The 26,452-nt window shown below is 46.0% G+C and overlaps 1 protein-coding gene across 1 annotated transcript in view; it reads right to left on the bottom strand.

The window, feature by feature from the left end:
- LOC124789384 (metabotropic glutamate receptor 4-like) overlaps window positions 1–26,452 on the bottom strand; it is an 876,620-nt gene that overhangs the window by 124,570 nt on the left and 725,598 nt on the right. Inside the window, exons 7-8 of the mRNA XM_047256716.1 lie at window positions 19,139–19,288; window positions 13,149–13,282 (exon numbers count right to left, since the gene is read on the bottom strand). Of these exons, the coding sequence (XP_047112672.1) occupies window positions 13,149–13,282; window positions 19,139–19,288 (284 nt within the window). The remainder of the gene's footprint in view (window positions 1–13,148; window positions 13,283–19,138; window positions 19,289–26,452) is intronic.

The following is a 26,452-nucleotide window of genomic DNA, read 5'->3' as shown; positions in this document are numbered from 1 at the left end:
GCACTTGGTCCATCAATACATGGACGTTTAATGCCGATTGTGGATGACGCTGGAGTTGTCGTCTGATGATGTCCCATATCTTCTCGATTCGAGAGGCACAGCAAGATGTCGACACTTTGTAGAGCATGTTGGGTTACAACAGCTGTATGAGGGCGAGCGTTATCCTGTTGGAAAACACCCCCTGGTATACTGTTCATGAATAGCAATAGAACAGGTGCAGTATGATGTGCCAGAGCCATAGGCTGAACACGATGGTCTTTCCTCTCGGTAGTGCTACGTGGCTATGCGGAGCCCGATCCTCTTACGATCATACATTCTCGTGTCTACCGCTGCCAACAGTCATGTGCAGTGGCTGCAATCCTTCCACGTCTTTCTGCAGTATCACAGAAAGAACATCCAATTTCTCGCAGCCATTTTACACAACCCCGTTCAAAGTCATTGAGGAGTCAATAGTGGCGTGGTAAAGATGCCTTCCACGAGTAATGAGTATGTTCGGGTGGTACACTACGAATGTAGCGTGTGGATATACAAGGTGAGAATGTGGGTCTCGCGGGAGGCGTGCGCGAGATAGTCCCTGCAGTGGCGCTATCCTCTGTGCCCTCGGTGGCTCAGATGGATGTCGGCTTTCAGCCGTGATACCGTGCGGACGGGCTCGGCGCGCCGGGCAGTGCTCCGCAGGTGTTGTTGTTTACCCGCTAGCGCGCGGTCGCGTCGTTGTAATGCCGTATAGTACCAGTACCGACCCGACATGGCGTTCTCATATCGAAAAGCTTCAATCAAACTAACGTTCAACGCATCGTACACGAGACCGAAGGCCCATGAAATTGAACGGTTTCTACGAGACATCATGCACATAGAACCACAAGAACTCATAGGAATTCATCTGTCTATTGTAACCAGCACAGTGTACCTCAAACTGATTGACGAAGCGACCTGCGACAGATTACTCCAACGATCTGCAAACGGCTTTCGCTTCCGTCACGCAGACGGTAACGTGAGCGTGGTAGGAGTTGACCATGCTGGTCTGGGGGTGCGTACCGTGCGCATCTTTGAAATACCGTTCGAAGTTCCTGCCAACCTAGTCGTTGATGCGCTGCGGCCATACGGCACAGTTCTGAGCCACACAGAGGAGAAATGGAACACATTCGAAACGTACCCTGTCCTTAACGGGGTACGACAAGTGCGCATAGAACTTAAGAAGCACGTTCCATCATATGTTTTCGTTGGTGGCTGCCGCGCAATTGTTATATATGATGGACAACCGAGGACCTGCTCGGGCTGCGGCCAGGAAGGCCATGTTAGAACTGAGTGTCTGCAGCGCCGCCTCGTTCAGGTGCCCCGCAATGAACTTCCCCAACGATCCACTATGACCTCTCTCCCGCTAACATACGTGGAGGCGGCACGACATGATGTGATGGATGATCAAAACCAGCTACCTCCTCAAGCCGCTGCCAGCTCCGTTGGAGAGTCAGTGCCATCGATGACGCCGCAGACCAACGGTGCAGAGGTTCCTATAGCCTCTGCCCACCGCAGCGTCGTGGGCACCCAGCCACCGTCACTGTCGGAATCGGACACAGGGGTTCCTAGCGACCGAGACTGTGTCGAGCCCCGCCCTCCAGTGGATGTCGAATCTCGGACCCGAAAGCAAAAATCACCCAAGCGACACAAGAAGAGGCGATTGTCAGTTGAAGAACAGGACAGGGATGTGAAGCCAGCGGAAGACATCGACTTCGTTGACTCGTCCACAACAGCAACGGACTCCAGTGGCATCATTCACCAAAAGGTGCCTGAAGACGAGGAACACACTCCTAAATTTGGTGGCCCAGAAAACGAGGCGCATTGCGTCGACTCCCACAATGTGGGCGCCTGTGAAAACGACCAGCCACCAATGACATCACAATCGTCTCTTGGTGATTGGGCAGACGATATGGAGGCAGATGATGCACAGCAAACATCGATATCTCCACCAGAGCCCATGGCTGACATTGAGCCCGGAGGGCTCTGCCAGTCAGGGACTCATACGGCACAGTAATGCACAGCATGCAGATGGATGCCTGTGTGGTGTGTGAGATCACTGTGGGCTTGCACCGGCACACTGCCTCCGCCACTTGATATGTCTCAGTCATACCGTGTGGGAACAGTCAGTGTAAATGGTGTCCACTCCACTGTCAAGACCCACATGTTACACGACATGATCAGAGCGGCAGACTTGGACATTGCCCTTCTCCAGGAGGTCCGTCCCGAGCTGCGTTTAGACCTATATGGCTACACCACCTACAGCCTACCCTTAGGTGATGGCGGAGGAGGAACGGCCATCCTTCTCCGAGATGGCATAGACGCGACGGACGCGACGTACTTGCCGAACGGGCGAGGCATCGCACTCACACTTGGCGCAGTCCGCCTCATTAACGTCTACGCTCCCTCCGGTAATTCGCACCGCGGTGACAGGCATGTCTTCTATTCGGAGGAGGTAGCCCCACTTTTGCAAGGAAATATGGACCATTACATAGTGGGCGGCGATTTTAACGGTGTTCTGCGGCCCAAGGACCAGATACCGCATTACGTCCTATGCCCGGCTCTACAAGCATTGATACGTGACCTCGCGCTCCACGACACATGGCTCTTACATCATGGACTCAGAGTGGATATACGCACTTTACCAGCCATTCTGCCAGTCGTCTGGACCGGATATACGTCTCGCGTGCCCTCCGCACAGCAACCCGTGATGCAGAACTCTGGCCGACGGCCTTCACGGACCATCTCGCGTACATCTGCACTGTCACCTTACCCCGACAACTCTCAAGACGCAGCAGGGGCACGTGGACGCTGAACGTCTCCCTCCTTCGCGAGGAAGCGTGTCGGCGAGCAGTCACTGACACGTGGCGTCGATGTATCAGGCGCCGGCCCATGTATGCTTCCACGTTGCTGTGGTGGCTGGGATGTGTCAAACCTGCACTCCGAAAGACCTTGATGGCCTACGGGCGTGACAGATCGAACTGGCAAAGGGCAACATCGGAATTTTACTATACAGCGTTACGTGAGCTGGCGACGCAACCGCCGTCTCCCGAACGTCAGATGTCCGTACAACGCATCAAAGCTCGTCTACTTCGCATCAGGACCGAGCAGCTCGAAGGTGTCCGCATCCGTGCGCGAGTGCAAGACTGTAACCCCAACGAAACAGCGTCAGTGTATCACATTGTGCGCGAGAGGCGCCACCGCAAACGTCAGCTCATTACGGCGGTAAACACGGAGGAGGGCGTCCGCGCAGTGACACAAACGGACATCGCGCACACGTTCGCCAGACACTATGGGACCTTGTACATGGAAGATCCGCGAAATGTACGTGATTATGACGAGCTGTTGCACGATTTTCCCGCCCCTCGGGACATGGCACCCGATGATTGTCTGCTGTTGCCCATTACAGCCGACGAGCTGACATCGGCCTTGGCACGTGGGGCACCGAACAAGTCGCCTGGACCGGACGGTTTACCCATGGAATTCTACCGCACTTTTTACCACCTTATGGGTGACAAGTGGCTCCAAATGTTTCAAGACCTGATACGCCCTGATTTCACTGTCCCCACAGAATTCACAGAAGGCATCTTGATCCCAGTCCCGAAACCGAATGATGGTTGTAGGTGGCAGGACTTTCGCCCACTCACACTCCTCAACAACGGCTACAAGATCTTCGCCCGTATCCTCCGCGCGCGTCTCCACACCGCTATCGGGAAAGCCATCCACACCGATCAGACATGTTTAGGTGGTGTCAGCAACATTCATACGTCGCTAGGAGCATACCGCGACGTAATTGCTTTGACGGCGGCCTGCAAAATACGAGGCGCCCTTGTCGCCGTAGATTTTGACCACGCATTCGACCGCGTCGACCACGGCTTCTTACGCGCAGTTCTGCAACACATGGGCCTCTCTCCGGAGTCTGCACAGGTGGTCCTTCGACTGGTCCACGGAGCGCGCTCCCGCATGATGGTCAACGGTTATCAGTCTGGTCTCATTGTTGTTGGACGGTCAGTGCGACAAGGGTGCCCCCTGTCGGGTATATTATTTGCTGCAGCGCTTGAACCAGCTTTACATGGTATACGACAGCGATTAACTGGTATCTCCTTGCGGGACGTGACCTTTCGTTGTGGTGCATTCGCCGATGACGTGGTGTTCCTCGCCAGATCAGAGGATGAAATGCATATGGCGCTACAGTGGCTACGCCAGTACGGGGCGGTCGCTGGGAGCGTCATCAACGTGAAGAAGACAAAATACATGGATGTCGGAGGGGGGCTTTCCCACACAACGGCGGTGCCCTTTGACAAGGTGCCCGTACTCAAGTGTTTAGGAGTGCAATTCTATAGCACTGTCCGCCGCACGGCGGCGGCTACGTACCGCCGGCTCCTACACCAGACACGTGCTCTGCTGCAGGACAACAAACTGCGTCGCTTGGATATGCTTCTCAGAACACGTTATGTCAACACCTATGTTGTCTCAAAACTGAACTATTTTGCGCATATCCTTCCCTTGACGGCTACGATGGCCGACAGATTTCAAGCAGCATATGGACATTTCGTAAGCACCGGTCTGGTTTTTAAAGTCCGATGCGCCACCCTGACGCTGTCGCAGCGGGCGGGCGGTATCGGTTTAATTCATGTATATTACCGCGCGCGATCGCTTTATCTCAACACTATGCGTCGCAAGTGGACCTCTGCCCACGCCACTCTGACGGGCACCCTGATAGCGGAAGTGGCACCACACTCTCTGCATCCCCCGGTTTCTGTAGGACACATTTCACCGGCACTCACCCACATCAGAGAGTTCTTGATTGACTTCAGCTGCTTACGGTCAGAACTTCCGACGACACGGAAGCCCAGCACAAAAGACTATTATCGCCTCTATAAACAGCAGCAACCTGTAAATACGGTCACCCACAGACATCCTGAAGTTGCCTGGAACACGGTGTGGCGAGCGGTACACACGCCTTTTCTGCCTACGACGGTGCGTTCATTGTGGTACGTGGTTGTGAATGGGAAGTTCGCTACTCGTCAGAGGCTACATTCCATACATCTGACGGATGACCCCTTGTGTCCGACATGCTCAGTCGCTGACTCGGACGCACACCGTCTGACGTGTGCCGCGACCAGCGAGTGCTGGCTACTGACGCAGCGCATGCTGGCGTTACTCTTGCGGCGATTGCCGGAGTCTATCTCCCCTGATGAAGTATTGCGCCCCGACAGCGTATACTTTCCATCAACCAGAACGAACGCCGTTAACTGGCTAAAAGGCATGGCCCCTTACTACATATTTTGCGATGATCCCAAAGGCACACTCGACTTTTGGTCTCTATTGATGACGACACAAGCAGCTTTCAGCCGCCACCCGAAGTACAGAACTCGTTTCGCAAATTATTTAGGTTCATTATTTGCGGATCCTCCTGCTCACTAGGGCGTTCCGGGTATGAGACGCTGAAAATGAAGAAGAATCCTGGAGCATATTGATCCTCTACCGACGGAATAGGGGGGAACCCCTCCCAACAGACGAGAAGACGACTCGGACGCTCGGCTACGGCAGTTGTAGGATCTTTCTTTGTAACGAAACAAAAATAAATCTATGAAAAAAAATGTTATAAAAATTAAAGAAATGAATAAATAAAACAACATCGACAAACCCACTACATCCTCTTCCAGATCCTTCGATCCTCGAACCCGAACACGTTGCTTGGGCGTGGCGGCGGGATGGCCTGCCAGGCTTCGGGTGTCGACCCCTGCCCTACCCGTCGTCCTGCTCCTGCAGCGGTTCATTAGATTTAAAAAAAAAAAGATGGATAGAGCGTCTGCTATGTAAGCATGAGATCCCGGGTTCGAGTCCCGATCGGGCCACACATTTCCACCTGTCCCCCTTGATTTATATCAACGCCCGTGAGCAGCTGACGGTATTAATATTATTCTAATTTAATTAACTCACTGCGTCCAGCCTCAAAGGTAATTAGCACTCACAACTCTTTCAACGTATATTGAATGCGAAGCTGACTTGCATCCACATAGTGGCCCTGCTAGCGAACTTTTACACAACTGGCGCGAAACTTGAACAGACAGCAACTTTCAGCTGGAAAAACACGTCTACCAACTTTCATTTACGTCGGCCAACTCCATCTTGGTGTTGCGAGTCTCTTTTTTTTTCAATTTATCTGAATTATGGAGTCAAATTTGGGCTCTTTCAGTTGTTAGGACAATGTTCCTGCCCCTCCTCTTCATATAGGTCCCGACGATTAATTTCGATTAATTAATGTTCAGAGCAGCTGCTTGATTCACACTTGCAAGTGCTGGCCGGAGTGGCCGTGCGGTTTTAGGCGCTACAGTCTGGAGCCGAGCGACCGCTACGGTTGCAGGTTCGAATCCTGCCTCGGGCATGGATGTGTGTGATGTCCTTCGGTTAGTTGGGTTTAATTAGTTCTAAGTTCTAGGCGACTGATGACCTCAGAAGTTAAGTCGCATAGTGCTCAGAGCCAACACTTGCAAGTAGGATCGACTCAAATGCTGAGGCCACACGGCATGTTATCGTCTTTACTGAGTGACATTTGTTAGCGGAAGCGGCGGCCAAGCAAGGTGAAACGCCGCGAGCGGAAGAGACTGTATCAAACTGCGACTCACCGAAACCTAGATACGTGTCTGGGTGGATCTCGGAGCTAATGCCAGCAAATCTGCTTTGTAACGCCTTCCGTGGGCCTACAAGATTTGCAACACGGTCCTGGACCGCTGTGTCTGTCAATACTCGCCGCGTAGGGGGATCGACAGCTGAAGCGCCACCTGCTGCGGCGGCGGGCGCGGAGAGGCTAAATCTGACACCTGTTGCTCTCCCAGCTGCGGACAATGGACGCTGGTGGTGGCTGGCGGCGCGCGGACCGGGACCGTCCCAGCAGCACATTGTCCGCACCCGCTTTACGGTCGCCCGTAAACGCGGGGCCTTGCGTTGCCGCACGCCTGCGTTCGTGCAGGAAGCGTTTACAGTGCAGGCGCCTGAAATTATGGCCCATACCGGTGCTCGCAAATAAATAAAAAACAAACTCTTCGTTTTTTCCTCGTCGTGTCGCCAGTACTACGACTGCAGTTAGATGATGACGTCGTTATCGAAGGACGTACATAACTGGCCAGACTTGTTAGATAGTGTTGAAAATGCAAACATAAGCGTAGCATCAGACCATGAGCGGTCCAGATTAGTTCGACGCCTGAAAACAATACTCTCCTACGAGTATTTGTTTCTTCCCGTCTTATATCGTTACTTACTGTGGTGTGCGTACTGTAAGATCTTCAGTACACACGCCATCAGATTATTTGACTTGTCGCTCTAACGAAGTAGGCGAGTGTCAGCAATATGTCTTGTGGTCTCATCGTGGCGTGTTTATCTTCTGCCGTTAGGTCAGACGATAGAAATGCCACTTGCACGGTTAGAGTAGCAGATTGACGGTGACCAACTTTAAACAGAACTTGATTAATTTTCACACACATTTAATAAAATAATAACAAGCATAAAAATTACTTAACTTGGTTCTGGATGCTATTTACAATTGACAATGTGAAAAATGGTTCAAATGGCTCTGAGCACTATGGGACTTAACATCTTAGGTCATCAGTCCCCTAGAACTTAGAACTACTTAAACCTAACTAACCTAAGGATATCACACACATCCATGCCCGAGGCAGGATTGGAACCTGCGACCGTAGCAGTCCCGCGGTTCCGGGCTGCAGCGCCTAGAACCGCACGGCCACCGAGGCCGGCTGACAATCTGAAGTCCCTTTGGTATTGGTACATTAATCTTATTCTCTCGTATATCTCTGATAATTGACAAAAGTGTCTATACATTTATCTTCATGGCTATGTACAGGAATATGGTAATCTTATTAGGCGCAGTCTGAAACTTGACTATAGACTGGTACAGACCAATGCAAACCCACTAATCAGGGGTCTGTACACTCATTATAATACCTTGAGCGTTCATGTATCACTGCGTGAGTGTGATCCATGAGGAGAAAAGGTTCTACGTTAGCAGCAATCTCATTGGCTGCATTACATATTGATACGCAGATTGGTGGAAGCAGAATTTGGTCCGTCTCTATGGCAGCGCCATCTCTTAGTGCGGAGACGGACGAGCGCTGCGCCTGCGCCGTTGTGCTTAGCGGGGCGCGCTCTAGTGGGAAAGTTGTGTACGCACTGACTACGTGGAACTATGTACACAACACTTACATTACTGTGTATGTGTCCTACTGCATTCACAACACTGTCAGCGAGAAAACAAATTAATGAAAGTTGCTTACTTCTGATCGGGTAGGTACCACAATCGGAGAAAAAAAAACCACTGAAATGACATTTCCGTCATCGACTGTAATTATACTTATTGTTCATTAACTACTACTTGCAAATTTCGGCTATGATACAACAATCAAATGGTAATTGTTGCGCGCTGGGTGTTGTGTGATGTCCTTAGGTTAGTTAGGTTTAAGTAGTTCTAAGTTCTACAGGACTGATGACCATAGATGTTAAGTCCCATAGTGCTCACAGCCATATGAACCATTTTTTAATTGTCGCGCGTGAGGAGAGACCACCATACTGTCCAGTCACCAGCAAACCGACGGCAAATATGAAACTTAAGACTTGTAGTCATGCCTAAAATTTGAATGGGAACAAGCTCCAGCAGGCTACTTGTCGGAGGTTTTATGTTTTCCCACCAGATGTTGAAGGCTGGAGAGCGTGGCGATCTAAAAAATGGTTCAAATGGCTCTGAGCACTATGCGACTTAACTTCTGAGGTCATCAGTCGCCTAGAACTTAGAACTACTTAAACCTAACTAACCTAACGACATCACACACATCCATGCCCGAGGCAGGATTTGAACCTGCGACCGTAGCGGTCACGCAGTTCCAGACTGAAGCGCCTAGAACCGCTCGGCCACTCCGGCCGGCCCGTGGCGATCTATTTTCAGGTACGACAGTTACTGTTTCATGATGACATCGTAATTGAAACTGGCCAATAATAGTACAAAAAATAATTAACGTCGATGGTTCGAATGTTGTAATTTCGAAAAGTGGCTTATCTCCTGGAACACAAGGACGTCTGCGGAATGAGGAATTACGAAATCGGCAGGGAAAAGGGCTCACTCATAAACTGCTTCAAATCGCTAAAATAATAGATTCTAATTAAAAAAAACAAAAAGTCTTTATGGAAGATTTGCGGGCACTGATGTTGATAGAGTTACCGTCTGATACGACAATTTTTATCAAGTTTCTTTCTGATAGTCTGACGATGGACCATACCCGAAAAACGTCACTTCACACCACCTGACAAAAAAGTGTAGTACTCAGGACGTGGACGGATGTCAGTGTAATTTCGAACACGTACGCATGATCAGCAGATATGTAAATGATTAGAGTTGCAGTTCTCTGTGACTGGTAGAACGGATACCAGAGCGCATTAATGATGTCCGTGTTTAGTGTTGTTAGCAGGGCTGGTCGGGTATATCAGAGGAGTGAACAGCGCCACGTGTTGAATGATCACTGTGAAGGATACGGAGACGCTGCTTACAAGTGTGAGACAGCATTATGAGCAGACTTCGTGCGTCTCTATTTCACCGGCTTCTCGAATCGTGCAATATCCAGATTTATGAAGCATTCAAATGTAACAGATTAGGAATTTGGGTCGGATGGGAAGTGTGCTCAGATAACCGAGGCCGTTGAGGCGACCGCTCATTCTATGTGGGAGGTCCGGGTCCGAGTCACGGTCGGGCAGAAATTTTCATGTCACCATTAATTCTTTTGAGTGCCAAGTACGGCTAATGCCATTGAAAACCTTAAAATATTCATCAAGATTTGATAGTGGCCCGATATTGGACGACATGGTAATGTGAGGGCAGGCATACTCGTTGTCATGGTTTCGGGCGACCACTTCTGACGGCCACAAGGGAAGATCGCCGTATTGTCCACCAAACCCAAAGTAAACCCTTAGCATCTGCGTCCGTCATCTGAAAACAAGTGATGGAGTCCCTGGGACATTGTGTGTCATACCGCACCATTGGTTGGAGACTAACAGCAATTGGACTAAGGAATGCGTAGGCCACCGTTAGCACGACAACACAGACGGCTGCGTTTGGAGTGGTACGTAATGTGAATGCACTTAATTGCGGATGAATAGCGTCGCATTGTATTGAGCTATGAATCGCAGTTCTGTACTGCCTCGAAGAATCATCATTGTCGGCTAGTATGCCGATGATCTGGGCCTGTGGGGGTGGGGAGAGGGGTGGGGGGGGGGGGGAGGGAGCGGGGACGGTGTAAGTCCCATTCTTCCAATGTTATTCAAAGGCAGAGTGGTGGTCCTCCTGGAGTCATGAAATACGAAGCCGTCGGGTTGACTTCAGGTCGTGGCTGGTAGTGAATGAGAATATTCTGATGGTACAACGGTGCGTCAGCGACATCCTGCATCCTTGTGTGTTACAACTCAAGCGATGTTATTGTTGTGGTGCCAGTTTCCAACATGATAATGTTCATCCACAAGTGGCAAGAGTGTCTATGAACATTCTGCGTGACGTAAACTTTAAAATTTTCCTGGCGAATCAACTGTTCAAAGAGATTTCGAGATAGCAGCCGGTCCTCGTAAACTTCATTCCACAATATGGTTCAAATGGCTCTGACCACTATGGGACTTAACTTCTGAGGTCATCAGGCCCCTAGACCTTAGAACTACTTAAACCTAACTAACCTAAGGACATCACACACATCCATGCCCGAGGCAGGATTCGAACCTGCGACGTAGCGGTCGCGCGGTTCCAGACTGTAGCGCCTACAACTGCTCGGCCACTCCGGCCGGCCATTCCACGATATTTCGGCTGGACTGTTCCTTGTTCGGCTCACCTGAAGATGACTGGCAGTTTTCCAGCCGAAATATCGTGGAAGGAAGTTTACGACGACCTGCTACAATCTCGAAATCTCTTTGAACACTCTGCGTGATGTTGTGGTACTCCTGTGGCCTGCAAGATACCCGAAATAGGTCTCTTACAAAATACATATGTGAACAACCCGGACCTCAAATTCGTCCCAAAGCCTGTAACCAGGACATGACGGATAAGTTGCAACAGTTGTCGGCCAGCTAGCTTTAGGAGAGGATGACACCCTTTCCAACCGAATTAATGCATGCATCCAGGCCAGAGGGGGTGCAACGTCATACTGATAAGTGGGCTGCCGTAAGTTTGACTCCCGATTTTGTAATCACGGCAATAACATCAACTATCTCTCAGTCTTGAAGTTTCATTTCATTTCCTAATCTCCTTCAGGACAGGTCACTTAGTTTTGTCAGGCAGTTTAGTACCTATACCAAGGGAATTCTTGTACGTAAGCAACCTGAAGAACTCTTAAGGTCATGCTTAGTCTATCGTTTAAAGATCGCACGCACTTATGCGATGTCATGTCAGCAGAAGACAACGTTATGTAGGAATTAGGTGAGGTTCAAATGGCTCTGAGTACTATGGGACTTAACATCTGAGGTCATCAGTCCCCCAGAACTTAGAACTACTTAAACCTAACTAACCTAAGGACATCACACACATCCACGCTCGAGGCAGGATTCGAACCTGCGACCGCAGCAGCAGCGCGGTTCCGGACTGAAGCGCCTAGAGCCGCTCGACCAACCTGGCCGGCATAGGAATTAGGTCATTACTTATAGAGAATAAAAGAAGCATTAGAAAAGATGCACATGGAAAAGAAAGGGGGGAAACTCTAGGTGCTGGAAGTGATTGAAATATTCATTCATGAAAAGAAATATAACTTTGGTCTTAACTTGCAAACGAAAGGCAATGAAACAAGATTTATTTGGCACTGTTTTTTCAATTTTAATTAAGGTGCATAGTTATAAGTATTTAGTACCTCATTGATGTGACAGCTAGAGGTTGGTGATCATAGATGTTCAGATTCAAGTAATATCTTTGGAAATGAGGGAAACCGAGCGAGGTGGCGCAGTGGTTAGACACTGGACTCGCATTCGGGAGGACGACGGTTCAATCCCGCGTCTGGCCATCCTGATTTAGGTTTTCCGTGATTTCCCTAAATCGCTCCAGGCAAATGCCGGGATGGTTCCTTTGAAAGGGCACGGCCGACTTCCTTCCCCGTCCTTCCCTAATCCGATGAGACCGATGACCTCGCTGTCTGTTCTCCTGCCCCAAAACAACCCAACCCAAATGAGGGAAGAGAGTGTGACCACTGGAATGACGTTATGTGTCACTCAACAGCTGCGCATGTGCAGTGGTTCCTTGGGCACACTAGCTAATTACGATGCTACATTCCCAGAAGAAGCACAGGGAACAGGTGGAGCCGGCCGGAGTGGCCGAGCGGTTCTAGGCGCTACAGTCCGGAACCGCGCGACCGCAACGGTCGCAGGCTCGAATACTGCCTCGGACATGGATGTGTTTGATGTCCTTAGGTTAGTAAGGTTTAAGTAGTTCTATGTTCTAGGGGACTGATGACCTCAGAAGTTAAGTCCCATAGTGCTCAGAGCCATTTGAACCATTTTTTGAACAGGTGGATAGAGAATATTAGCTTTGTTTATTATCACAGCATACGTCCCAAAATTAGAGCGTAATTCTCAGTTATTAAGTTTATGGTAACGTTAAGAATTTTTAAAGAAATAACTCATTGCTGCTAGATAGCTATTGCTTCAAGCGATAGCAGAGCTAAACGTATAAGCATTGGATTAAATTTATAGTCAAAGTTCAAAGAGACTTTTCGTAGACTTAAGTTTCAACATTAAGTAAATAATACAAATCATCACGAAACTTTAAAGTGCACGAACTTAAAGCAACCATGGACCCATGGTCGAATATGTCTTATTTTATTTTATGATCCCCAAAAATGTGTTGTTATTGGTCTTAGTGTTTTACTTATATGAGCTGAATGTTGGAGACTCAGTGATGAGCACGTTGTCTTTTGAAACTCTCTGCTATGTTGTCTAAAGTACAGTCGAAGTGCTTGAATACTACCAGCTATTACAGAATAAGTAAAAGCAATAACATAACTCACTGATTCCGGGTGGAAAACGGAGCACTGCAGCTATCAGTGTGAGCAGCCTTGTGGAGAACGCGGGTGGGTCGACCAGACGGAGTCCCTGCCACTCACCTGGTACTGCGTGCAGTTGAAGCAGTGCCAGCAGCAGCTCTCGCCCTCCACGTACTTCTTGGCCTGGCCGCTCTCGCACGGCAGCGAGCACACCGACTCCGGCGGCTGCGGGTGTCCCAGCTTGAACTGGATCTCTGAAGCGGCAGAAAAACTCCGGTTATCAGGGAATACAACTGTACTTTGTTGGAGCAGATGTAACACATGGTTAGTGTGAGGGGTATTCTTTTTCAACCACCGGTAGGTCGCGAAATGGAAAACACAACGAGAATTAGAAGCGATATACAGGACATAAAATTCCGTCTGAGTCCTGCGATCATTCTTATGTTAATAATTGGCAATCAATGCTGTACAATCGCAATAAAGCCATGAGACGTTCAATTGACTCTTATTGGAACATGTTACGCGTTTCAGTATAATAATATATTCACCATTAAATTACATGTGAACGCATGGAGCACATGACCATGCAGCGCCCCCTACCGAGGGCGCTTCGCTGCTAGTTGACTTGTTTAGCGTCAGTATACGCTCTGCTTCGAGACTGCTTGTGCCGCGGTCGTATGTTTTCGACACTTTCTTTCAGTTGTCAAGGCTGTACGCCTGGTTGGTTAGGAAGGAGTTGAACTTTGTGGTATGTAACTCATATGACCAGATCTCATTTTGTGTAACGTTGAGACGTATTGAGTGTGCTGTTCACTTATGTCTTGTACTTTTTTGTAACAGATGTCTGAAGGTGGGTGTAATCCCGAAACGCGTAACATGTTCTAATAACAGTCAACGGAACATCTCATGACTTTATTGCGATAGTCCAGCATTGGTTGGCAATTATTAAAATTAAAAGCGTTTCATTTGCAACATTTAGCTATAACTTCCAGCTTCTTCTCTTCATAGTCGCTATTGGAACATTTTTCGTAGCGTCGTACCAACTTTCCAATACCCTCGTCATAGAAGGCAACTGTCTGTTATCTCCGCCAGTTCTCTATATTGTTCTGTAGCTTGTTGTCTGTTCCAAAATGCTGCCCTCGTAGCCAGAAAATCGGAGGGAGCAAAGTCCGGGCTGTATAGTTGGCGGCCAAAAACTTCCCACTGAAAATGCTAGAGTACCTTGGTTGCGCCTGCAGTAAGCGGCCGAGAAATGACATGAGGAAGGAAATGCATGACAGTTACATTATGCGGGCTGCGTGAAGTCAGACGAACCGCCTCAGCAGCAGGACAACACTCTTGGTGGGAGACACTACTTTCTAGGCATATGTACATGCTCACTGTGCGTTCGGAACTGAAAAGTGAGACGTTACGCGATACACGGGCAAGGTAGGGACACTGCACAACAAATCTGTACAAAACTTTCGCGAAGGATCGGGCGTTGAGAAAAATAGCCTTTGTATAAAGTCCATGAAACGTCTAAAAAAATCGGTCCAGATAAATGGCCAAGAACAGTGTAACAAATGATACTGTATGTGTAAGACAAGCTATGAATGTTTTTAAGATGTTTATAGATGTTCCATATTACCACCTTCGTCAAACGGCACACATCTAATCAAGTCTGCCCACACATAGCCCGTCATATCAGAAGTTACGATAAAAACAGCTGTTGCAGTGCTGTGTCGCAAGTTTTCGAGGTTCTTTGGTAAAGGTGGAACGCAAGCACCACCCTTAATGTAATACCACAAGAAAAATTCGCAGGACGTCAGGTCTGAAGACCGAAGTGGCCACTCGGTAGTTCTAGGTCAGCCGCCGCAACACGGCCTACCTAACGATGTGGCAGCGTCTCATTCAGGAAATCTAGTACACAACTGTGCAAATGTGGAGGGGTGCCACTTTTCGTGAAAGAGTAAATCCCTGCTAACAGTTTGAGGTTGTGGCATGAGCCAAAAGTGCAGTATGTCGAGATGGGTTACACCATCGACTGTTCTCTCAATGAAGAAGACGGGTGGACAGACTGTGTTCTTGGACACGATACAGGGTATGTTAACTTTCTTGGAATCGCAGACGTATTCGACAGTTGCTTGTGGGTTCTGCGTCCCCCTTGTGCATGTGTTGTATCGGTAGACGTTTCCAAAAAGATGAAATGTGGCTTCGTCACTGAACATTAATTTGCTTGTGAAATCCTCAATTTCAAAATAGTTCTGCGTATCAGTGCAGAACTACAGATGGTGTAATATGTCATTATGGCTTTTGGCTTACAGGAACTGCAGTTTGTATGGCTTCATTCTTAATCGATGGATTTTCCGCATTGTTGCCGAGGGATGTTCAGATTGCGTTCACTCGAGGGGTAGATGTCCCTCACATATCCCACTGTCCTCCCTGACACATCCGATAAAACTTGGCATATAAAGCTTTGTGCACACTCAATACCGACTGGCAACAGGCAAATTCTAGCATATAAAATGCTTTCTCTGCCTGGTTCGCCACCATTATCAGAAACAGAAATGTATCATTTGTTACGTTTTCGACATGGATGGAGTCGTCTTGACAGCAATAAGCACTTTCATTCTTTATCTTATGATGTATGTGTCATGTGTGCGTAGAGCTAATTCTTTGAGCAAGAGTTCCGTCATGTGACGGACCAAGGAGACCTTTCCGCTGCTATGACAGACCAAGGAAAGCATGCTCTCACTACCTCGCTAGTCATATGATGTAAGAAATAAAACAAAAATAGGAAAGATAATAGTTTTACAAAATGTAAGACCCGGTGAGGTTGTGATAAAACACGTGCCTGGAAACCCAGAGTTAGTGAAAGTTTTAGTTCATCCCTTGTTTTATTTCTTCATCCTCTGCCATTTTGTTTTGAGCGAAGTAATATGTAAACATTCCTTTATTGAAACAATGAAAAGAAAATTATACCGACAATAGATCGTACAACAGCCTACTAATGACATAGATCAAATAAAACTGAATACTAATAACAGCGCAGGAAAAATAGCTGCTCAATCAGGATTCACATAAGATGGAAAAACATTTTTTATTGTTTAGCGTGGCTGAATGTTACTTTCCAGAACGCAGATGTATTAACATGTGCTTGTCTTTATCGCGTAAAATTAATTACATATTTCATGAAAAAAGTAATAATCTGTAATAGTATATGAGTTTAAATGTAAGGATCAACAGAAACTCGTGTGACATGGCTGGTAGAAATTGCTTCGTGATACTTTACCAGTTCAGTCGCACTTTATTTTCGCAGAAAAAGTGGGCAATGCGGGCTGTCGAATGGTGGCCGAAAGGTTTTCACGTGAAGTTGTGGATTACGAGACATCTAGTGTATACTGTGCAGTTGTGACAGATAAAGCTGAGTTGGGCCGTAGTCTACAGTGGTTCCCGAGGACTGCTCGGCGCATTCTGAAGTTGAGGTTTCCAGAAGTTAATTGCTGATACGCAGAAGCAGCTCTGCCTTAGCCCTCAAGTGCTCTTTGGAGATGTAGTAAGTACCTATTCAGCATGGATATCAAAAAGAATCCTGCCTCTCGGTTCCAATGAAACATGAGAAATGTTGCTCCATCTCAACAGTATTTCTTTTCGGTCAAACCTGTGCATTGCCTCTCCTTCTAGAGACTGTGCTTGCTACGTCCTCCAATAGAGAAAGACTATTCAAACTCGATAGCATCCTAGTAAACTGTTTATGCGTGACTGCATGCCACGTCAGGAAAACTATTGCTGCGTTCCCCTTTGTTCTCATGCTTCGAGGCACATTTATGATCGTCGCACTGGCAACCAGAATTCCTGCCTTCCCTCCAACGGAGTGTGGGCTTACTGGTATTCGTAGTATTCGTATCTTTCGTTTCCTGGGTGTCGTTCCGTGCTGCTATCATTCGCTACCTGGCTGTCGCCCCGTGCTGACTGTGCTGTTCGAAGATACACAAAACGTAAGAATACAAGGGCTGTGTATGACATAGGGAATTTTTTTCGGTGTTGGCTCCTGTGTAGTGTAGAGGGGTTCGTAACGGTCGAAGGAAGCCATCGAGCGCCTCAGTTAGTTACAAAATGTGGTCACAGTAGCATAACACGACATCCAGCGGGCCCTCTGTTTGCTCAACCTACAGCAGGTGTGGAATCCGTTCAGCCATTCGCTTCCTCACTTTATTATAGAATCGGCGGCCAGTATCCAACGTCAGCGTGTGGAAACCTACGGATCCGAGATAATGAATGGTCAAAATGTTATGAAGTGGGTTACATTGCTTAACAACGGCCGTACCGACACGTACGACGAAGAAAGACGGGGGCGGGCGTTTGTCATTTAAGACGAGCTTGTACTGCAGTTCGAAGAAAAAGTTCGCGATGATAGTCGTGTGATTCTTGACTCCCTGAAATAAAGTTTCCCGCAAGTTTCACGAAGTCTCCTGGGTGAAATCATGTCAGAAAGACGGGTTTAAGAAACTGTGTGCACAGCGGGTTCAAAAATGTTGACTCAGCGTCGGGTGCATGCGAATTTCATAAACGCTTTCAAACTGAGGAAGAGTTCTTTGTAGACTCATTTGTGACTGGGGACAAAATGTGGTGTGCCACTATACTTCTGCGTAAAAAAAAGGTCTCTCTGCAGTGGCACCATACCCATTCTCCATCCTTCAGAGAAGGAAATTATGGCGTCCGCATTTTGGGACCGGAAAGGGCTCTTGCTAGTCGATTTCATGGCCAAAGGGATCACCATCAAACCTGCTGCACACCGTAAGATCCTACAGAAGTTGAGAAAGAGAATCAAAGACGAATAAGGGGAGTGCTGACTCGTGGTGTATCACTCTTCCTTGACAACGCCAGATCCTGTAAGTCAAGATCTGATCTGGTCATTTGGATGGGACATTGTGACTCAGCTACTGTACTACCTTGATCTGCCACCCTCGGATTACCATTTTTACGCAAACTTTTCGCTAAAATGAGGGAGTTCTTTTGTGAACAGCGCTTTTCGAACTACGAGGGGTCCATGGAGACTGTGACAAAGTGGCTTCATGAGGTGGAATGAACTGTACACGATCAGGATATACAAAATCTGGTACCCAGGCTTCAATAGTGGACTGGTCTCAGCGGCGATGATGTGGAGAAGAAAGAGCAACGTATTTTGGCACGTATCAAGTACGTTTCGTTACAATATATTCATTTTTCGATTTTTAACAATGTTGTGTTCTTGCTTCCTGATGCCCCTTGTATGTGCCGCTTTTTTGCTATAGCATCAGGTGTTACTTTCGTATTTTAGTTTCATATCTCAGAGACCGTCCTCTAAGCAGCTCGCATTCATCTGGTTGTGTGCGTTTCTTGAAGGTGGAGTTCACTGGGTTATTTCTCTTGGTTGTTTGAAAATGTACGTTGCGCAGATTGAGGAATTGTGATCTGTTCTTCTTTCACTCTTCCTAACAATGTCAATCAAATTCCCCCGCAGTTCGCTTCATTTTTGCATGTTAATTTTGTTTCTCAAGAGTTACGTTGGAGAAAGACCCCACGTGGTTTTTTAAATCCGAATAAAATTTTAGTAATTTGTGAAACCCTATTCCATTTATAAACCTTCCTTGCTACACCGTCTCCCATGACTAGGTGCCCCTTACTTAACAAATATGACCAGGAATGAACGAAGGTTTTTCAGTGTGATTGCTTTTTTATATTGTGCATAATGACAGAACTAGTAATGTAATGTTCCATAAGGTGCAAAGTTGTTTATTGTGGTAATCAGTTGATAGCATTTGCAGGCTTTTATTTCGCATCTCAATTCGTTACTAGCGCAGATTAATTTCTCGTGTATTTTTAGTTTCACCTTTGCCGGTCTACAGCCCAATCAAACAGATGGGCGGGGAATATACTCTTTGATTCGTTGAGTATTTTCTCGTGCCTTGCACCTGCTAACTGGTACGTTGCAGCTGAGCTCGCTCGCGTGAACGATTCCGTACCACGGGAGGCCTTTGCGGCGGCTATCGCCTGAGTTGAAGGGATATATAAACTGAAGATGCAATCTGGACGGAAATGAGAATACAGGTATTGAACGACTACTTCTCGACGCTGCTCGGCTGGCTCACCTGACATGTTGAGTCGCAGCTCTCCCTCCTTGTACTCGCCGACGCGCACCCACTTGAAGTGTCCGGGCCGCAGCTGCTTGAAGTGGATGATGTTGTAGCGCGCCGGGCCGTCCCCGTTCGGATCGAAGCGGAACTTGTCGCCGCTCAGACCTGCCAACACGCAGAAGCGCCGGTGAATCCTTACGGCAGTTCGCGACTGCATGAGAGCAATTGATATACCCCTAACAAGGGACGACTCTCGCCTCGAACAGGAATTTGTATTTAAAAATTTGTACACAGACCCATTTCAAGTTTCTAATATACGCCTGGAACGGTGTGTGATTGTGTTGCTCTTAGTTTGTACTCAACACAGCTTGCAGTATTCAAGGACGGAGGGTTAACACGCCAATAAATCAGTTACTTCACCAAGCAGTTGTTTAACATACGTGTGTCAATATTGTCATACATATACAGCAAGGACGAACGAAACCGTTAACGTTTGGAACCTTTTAAATACTGTGGTATTCAGGTTAAGAAGGCGTTATTCAACGGAAGACGGTATAGGACGAGATGATGACTCTTTCGCAACGGTTTTGGTGGATCTGATTGTTCATAAACATGAATATTCATTTTACTGCTCAACTGAAGCTACCTTGGATATGATAGTATATGAAGAAAACGTTTTATAGACGATAATGGATTAATAGTGTTAGAGATTATAACCCCAGTGGAAATGGCGGAAACAATACTCCTTAAAGAGAAACTAACAATTCTGGTGACTATGAACCTTCACCATAAAAGAAATCCAGTATAGTTGGTATTTTAACAAACTTTTCAGAAGAACGTCTAAAACGTATTTCTGATGATTTTGCTATATTTTCATGTAAAGCCACGACCTACGGATCGTTGGTCAGGAGACATACAGCTATAAAAAGGACATCTAACGTCGAAGTATTATTTCATTACGTGGAGAATAAAAGATGTAATGAACATCGATTTCAACGAAACAAGGCAATTGAGGAACTGTACGTAAAACACCTTCTATCCCAATCTGACGTAGCAAGGACTGAAGGCAAATGTATCCATTTCTGGTACCTGAAATTTTGGGCAACACAAAAAACAAGAGAAACTGGGCACACAAAGTTTAATTCTTCTGCAGCCTGCATACCACGTCTCAAGAAAGATAGGCAATGTGCTGCAGACACATCACTGCTTTCATGACAGCCAGAGATGTATAAGAAAATAAAGATATTCGCCAGTCTGGGGCCTGTTACGTCGACAACGTAAACCAGAAAACTGCAAGTTTCCAGATACAGCGAGATTGCATTTGGAACATTGATCAAAGTGAATTTATTAACGAACTAACGTCTGGGGAGACTGTTTAAAAGTGGGAAAAATGAAACCTTTTTCGTGAATGTTGCTATTAACAGTGTTGCAATAACGAGAAATGTTTATTACTTCGTGATTCTTGCAGTGCTCTAGTAAATGACTCATTTGCCCATAAAGACACTAAATGCTTGATTATTTCGCGAAAAACAACAAAACGTACATCCTTTGGATGTACATTCCTTCTGGCAATGTAAAATATACGCAAGGGGATGACAGACTATGAGGACTCCCTGCAGTGACTTCGACACTAAATTAAGAAATAGAATTTTCATCACGAAAATACATTCTGTTATTCATAACCAGTGTATCACTCACTCTGTGCTTCAATGTTCCTGGAAAGCGGCTGGGTACGATACTCCCGCACATGTCACTGAATCAAGAATGTGATTGAAGTGGCATTTGATTTTGCAGCTCAAGAATGTGATTCTGAGGACTGTTCAGATATTGATTTCGCCACGCGTGTCTATTGTGATTCTGCATATTGTTGCGCACATTTTGTTGAGGAACCTCATGTACATTTTTGAAGTCCGATAATGGTCAAACAGCAATGACACAGTCTAATGCTTTCACCATCCTAATCACAGTTTTAGGTAAAGCTTCTAAATATGTTTAGCTCACCGAATACTTGTTAGATCCAAAAGACTTCCCTTGTAAGAGCAGTGGATTGCAGTAAGTAGGTGGATTCAGTGTTTCTAGGCCTTTGTAAACCTTGTGATTCTATACCATATCGACACCTACCGACACAAGAAATCTGTTAACAGGTATACTGCAAAACGCTGTAATGGATGAAGGGTTATCTACAGAGACAGTATAAGCGCCATAAAAGCATCGCTGTTCATTTTACATGTTTACTATTGAGCAATTGCGAAGCATTTTTGTAGACAATGCTTAGCAATTGCTAAACGTGAATGAATATTGGATATACATTCTAATCTCCTTTCTCCCCTATCTCTGTAAACTTCTCTTTGACACTGAGCCTTATTTATCGTTACTGCGAACAAAAGCTTGATTGTAAACTGTAATCGCTTGAAATGAACAGGCAAATCGGTTGGAATCATTGGTATATGGGATCTGTGAGGGTAGTTACTTCAATGACAGTATTTCTCACAGTTTTTATCTGCCAACGGATAGGATTAAAAAGTTTTGGACGATTCTGGTTTCACAGTAGTATTCTAATCACTGATAAGTCATAAATACATCTTTCCTGTTGTCTGTTAATACTGACTGCGAGGAAGCGAACATAACGACACAGTGTTGTGCATACAGCTTTTGTTAAAACTTATAGAAGGAGAAACAAAGTATATGGCAGAAACATTTTAATTATTTTAGCTTACAGCCACCAATGTGCTTATATGCTAAACTGGATACAATGATTATCTTCACAACTTATTTTAAGCTGGACAATATTAGAATCGGACGTACGGTTTGTCTACTCGTTTAAATCCCGTGCTAGCATCTTTAAAACTGCTTGTGAGCAAGGAAAGGAAACGATACATTTTCAAAGCACAGCATTTTCTTTCTCACAGTCCGTTTAACAGAAAAACAGTACATTCTTACTTACAAAAATATGTAGCCTTTGTTAGTCAGCATGTTTATTTGTGTAACGTGTAAAAAATTTGGTGTAAATTGGTCAAGAACTTTCCGAGAAGCATTTTTCCTGCAGTTTCACCTGCTTATGCATTAGACACGTGCAGGATGAACACTAACAAAATCGACAAACTGCTGGGACGTCTTCCTGACTGGACATGGAGGAAAAAAGATCTTATGAACATGTCTCCAGAAATGTATAATAGCCACGGTGACGATGCTGAATAATGATTGTTTCTCTGACCACATGCGCCGGCCGGAGTGGCCAGCGGTTCAAGGCGCTACAGTCTGGAACCGCGCGACCGCTACGGTCGCAGGTTCGACTCCTGCCTTGGGCATGGATGTGTGTGATATCCTTAGGTTAGTTAAGTTTAAGTAGTTCCAAGTTCTAGGGGACTGATGACCTCAGAAGTTCCCATAGTGCTCAGAGCCATTTTGACCACATGCCGTCTGTTCCTTGTGTATTGCAGGCTGTGTGATTGACCCTTCGTACTGTAAGCAGCAGTATTGTCCGGTATTCAAGACGGATGCAAGCCCATATGGTGTTTGTGTACAGCCAAGCAACTGGGAATGGTCGACAGGCAGCATGCCTGTAGCACAATAAGTGTGCTCAAGACACCAACAACATGACACAACATTTCAAGCCCTTTTTGGGCGTTTATGTGAAGCTCTGTTTGGGCGTTTATGTGATCATGGGTTCTTTCAGAGGGACGAACATGCAGGGAGTCAGCAGACCGTGCCTACAGCAGATTGGAGGACCTGATTCTACAGGACGTTGAAACGAACCCTATTATGAGCTCCAGGCAAACCCCCCCCCCGGCCTCCCCCCCTCTAACATGGTGTAAGCCAACGTACGATTATTTGCATCCTAAATCACAATGGCTGCTACTCTACAACCTGGAACACCCAGAAATAAATGTCATGTGGTCAGAGGAACTTTTATTCCTCAGCGCCATCTACCGTGGCAATAGTCCAGTTCCAGACACATGTTCATAGGACCTGTTTTCCTCCATTTGTCAGGGAATCGTCCAGCAGTTGTCAGTTTTATTAATGTTCACCCTATATGTTGGACATACTACATCCTCCTCTTCCTTCTCGTCTATTTTTTCACCTCTTCCTCCCTCTGTCTGTACACCTCTGTCTCCTACTACCCACTTTTCCTGTCTCTTTAACTCATTCTCCCTCTCTCTTTGTCCAGTTCCTCCATCCCCACTCTCTGACCATATCTTCCTGCCCCCTCCCTCTGACTATATCCACCTCCCACTCCTCTTCCTTTACCTGTCCACTACCATCTACAGCTTTCACCTTCCACAAGCATATCTGACTCCTCTCCTCTCCCTGTCCATCACCTTTTCTATCCATCTCCAAATGTCCACAGCCGTACTCTTCAGCATCTGTAGCCCCTACAACGCAGTTCAATAAAGCAGTCTGATACTGCTTCCACAACATGCCTGTCACACAGGGTGGGCTACATTTCAGGGGCTTGAAAATCATTTATTTACTGCTGAGATACATGCCACCATGCAAAACTGGTTAATAAGGCTGTCCAATACTACAAAAACACAACACACCTGCATGCAGGACAGTGTACACGTCAGAGCCTGGAAAATTGTTTCTTTCCCTTTACGTTTATCCTGTAAAGCAGGTTGATTTGGCAGGCTGAAACTGTTCTCACACAATGTTATGAAGGACAGCCTGATGCACAGGAAAAACACGTTTTTGCCTTTATCTCCATTCCTTTTGGAGCTAGGTTATAAATGTTGCAAATTTGGTTGAAGTCGATATATATATATATCTATATATCTATATATATAGCCTGTGTCCATCCAAGTGTTTATTAGTGCATTGTGTAGAAATTTCAAATAAATCACTCAATAACTTTTCGAAATTTTTGGTAAGATCTTTAAACGATGTCTTGCCTTCATATATAATAGTATTGATAATTTGCTGTTGTTGTCTTCAGCTCAAAGATTGGTTTGATGCAGCACTCTACTCTAGTCTACTCTGCGCAAGACTCTTTATCTTTGCATAACTACTGCAACCCATATCCACTTGAACCTGTAATTTGCACTCATGCCATGGTCTCCCACTAAATTATTTAGCCCATACACTTCCGTCCATTCCTAAATTGTCGATTCCTTCGTGGTTCAGGATGTGTCCTACCAACCAGTCCTGTGCTTTAGTCAAGAAGCGCCATAAATATCTTGTCTCCTTAAGCAGATTCAGTGTCTCCTCATTAACAAGCCGATTTACCTGTATAATCTTTTATCATTCTACTGAAGCACCACATTTCAAGAGCTATTCTCTTAGTGTGTGAAATGTTTATAATCCATGTTTCACCCCCATACAAGGCTACACTGCACACGAGTACTTCAGAAAATATTTCTTAACAATTAAACTTCATGTTACCTACAAAAAATGTAACAAAATTACGCTGGACCTGGTGCAGTGTCTGGCATTTAATTTTTTGAATCATAACTCTTCTGTGTGGTTTGATGCGGCCTGCCACGAATTCCTCTCCTGTGCTAACCTCTTCATATCTGTGCAGCATTTGCAACCTACGTCCTGAATTATTTGATGGATATATCGCAGTCTCTGTCTTCCTCTATAGCTTTTACCATCGACAGCTCTCTCTAGTACGATTGGACTTATTTCCTGGTGCCTTAACAGATGTTCTATCATCCGGTCCTGTTTTCATATATTCCTTTCCTCACAGATTCTGCGGAGACCCTTCTAATTCCTTACCTTATCAGTCCACCTAATGTAGAACATTCTTCTGTAGCACCACACTTCAATTGCTTCTATTCTGTTTTAGTTTTCCCGCAGTCCTTGTCTCACTGTTATACAATGCTGTGCTTCAGATGTTCATTGTCAGATACTTCTTCCTCAAATTAAGACTTATAATTGATACCAGCAGACTTCTCTTACACAGGAATGCCATTTTGTCAGTGCTAGTCTCCTTTTTATGTCCCCTTTGCTTCATCTATCATGGGCTATTTTTCTGTCTAAGCTGCAGAATACCTTAGCTTCATCTATTTCGTGGTCACCAATTATGGCATTAAGTTTCTCGCTGTTCTCATTTCTGCTACTTCTCATCGCTTTCGTCTTTGTTAGATTTACTCACAATCAGTTTTCTGTACTCATTAGACTGTTCATTCCATTCAGCATATCCTGTAATTCTTCTTCACTCTCACTGAGGACAGCAAAGCTAACAACGAATCTTATCACTGACATCTTTCACCTTGAATTTTAATTCCACTCTTGAGCCTTTCTTTTATTTCCGTACTTGCTACTTCTAGGTACAGATTAAACAGGAAGGGCGAAAGACAGAATCTCGTCTTACATCCGTTTTGATCTGAGGACTTCGTTCGTGGTCTTCCATTCTTATTGTTCCCTCTTGGTTCTTGTGGTTATTATGTATTCCCTTTCTTTCTCTGTAGCTTACCCATATTTTCCTCAGGATTTCGAACATGCTGCACCATTTAAACGGTAAACATAACTTGAGAACGGTAATTCGATTTTGACTGGAATTTGATGCCAGAGTTCTAAATTAAATTACGTAACCATTTTGCGATGTCTTCAATAGTCTATGTTCGGTGCACGGCTTTTTGGGCGAAAGAATTACATTTTTTCATGTGTTAGAACTTAATGTTTTTCAGTTATCCTATGCATGCTGATAGAAAAGTATTGAAAATGTTTATAAAATATTGTTTTCTTGTTGGTCCAATATGAGAGAAATGTGAATTCCCGCCGTTGACCAATGCTCCGTCTGCAAGGGGTCCTCCCATCTAGTTAAGTTTGTTACAGGGAGCATCCGATGTGGACACAAAAATGATTTGTTAAAGACAAAGCTGTAAGGAATAAAGCTGTATCATCAGACTTCGAATTACTTTTTATTTTAATTGAAAAAGTCACGAAAATCACCTATTTCTCATTCGTTGGAAGAGGACTACCCTTAATACGGATACTTTTCAGTTTGTTTCTCACTGGGCTTGCATTCTGATCGGCTGTGGAGAAAATACCAGCAAGGTGTTAGTCGACCACAATTTTATTGCACCTGGGGGTTACTGCACTTCGATCGGCTTCTCGTGGCTTTTTATCGTAATATTCTCACTGTACGTCTGGATAGGCCGGGAGGCAGCAAGGGTTTCGGCCGTCGCATTTGAGTGACATTTGTTTCGAGCCGTCTTTCTTCGTTCTTGATGAGTCATCTCGCTTAATCCATTACACACTCTACTCACAGGTTGGGCCGCGGGAAAGCTGTCACCATCCATTACTTAAGGCTTGCAAAATACTGCAGTGAGCGGCATCTAACCATCAACCCAACAAAAACCGCAAGTATACTTATGCATCTAAAGC

This window comes from Schistocerca piceifrons, chromosome 3, assembly GCF_021461385.2.
Source record: "Schistocerca piceifrons isolate TAMUIC-IGC-003096 chromosome 3, iqSchPice1.1, whole genome shotgun sequence".
In the NCBI taxonomy this organism is placed as follows: domain Eukaryota; kingdom Metazoa; phylum Arthropoda; class Insecta; order Orthoptera; family Acrididae; genus Schistocerca; species Schistocerca piceifrons.
Note: the sequence above shows the minus strand (reverse complement) of the source record. Positions and strands in the feature narration are given on the sequence as shown.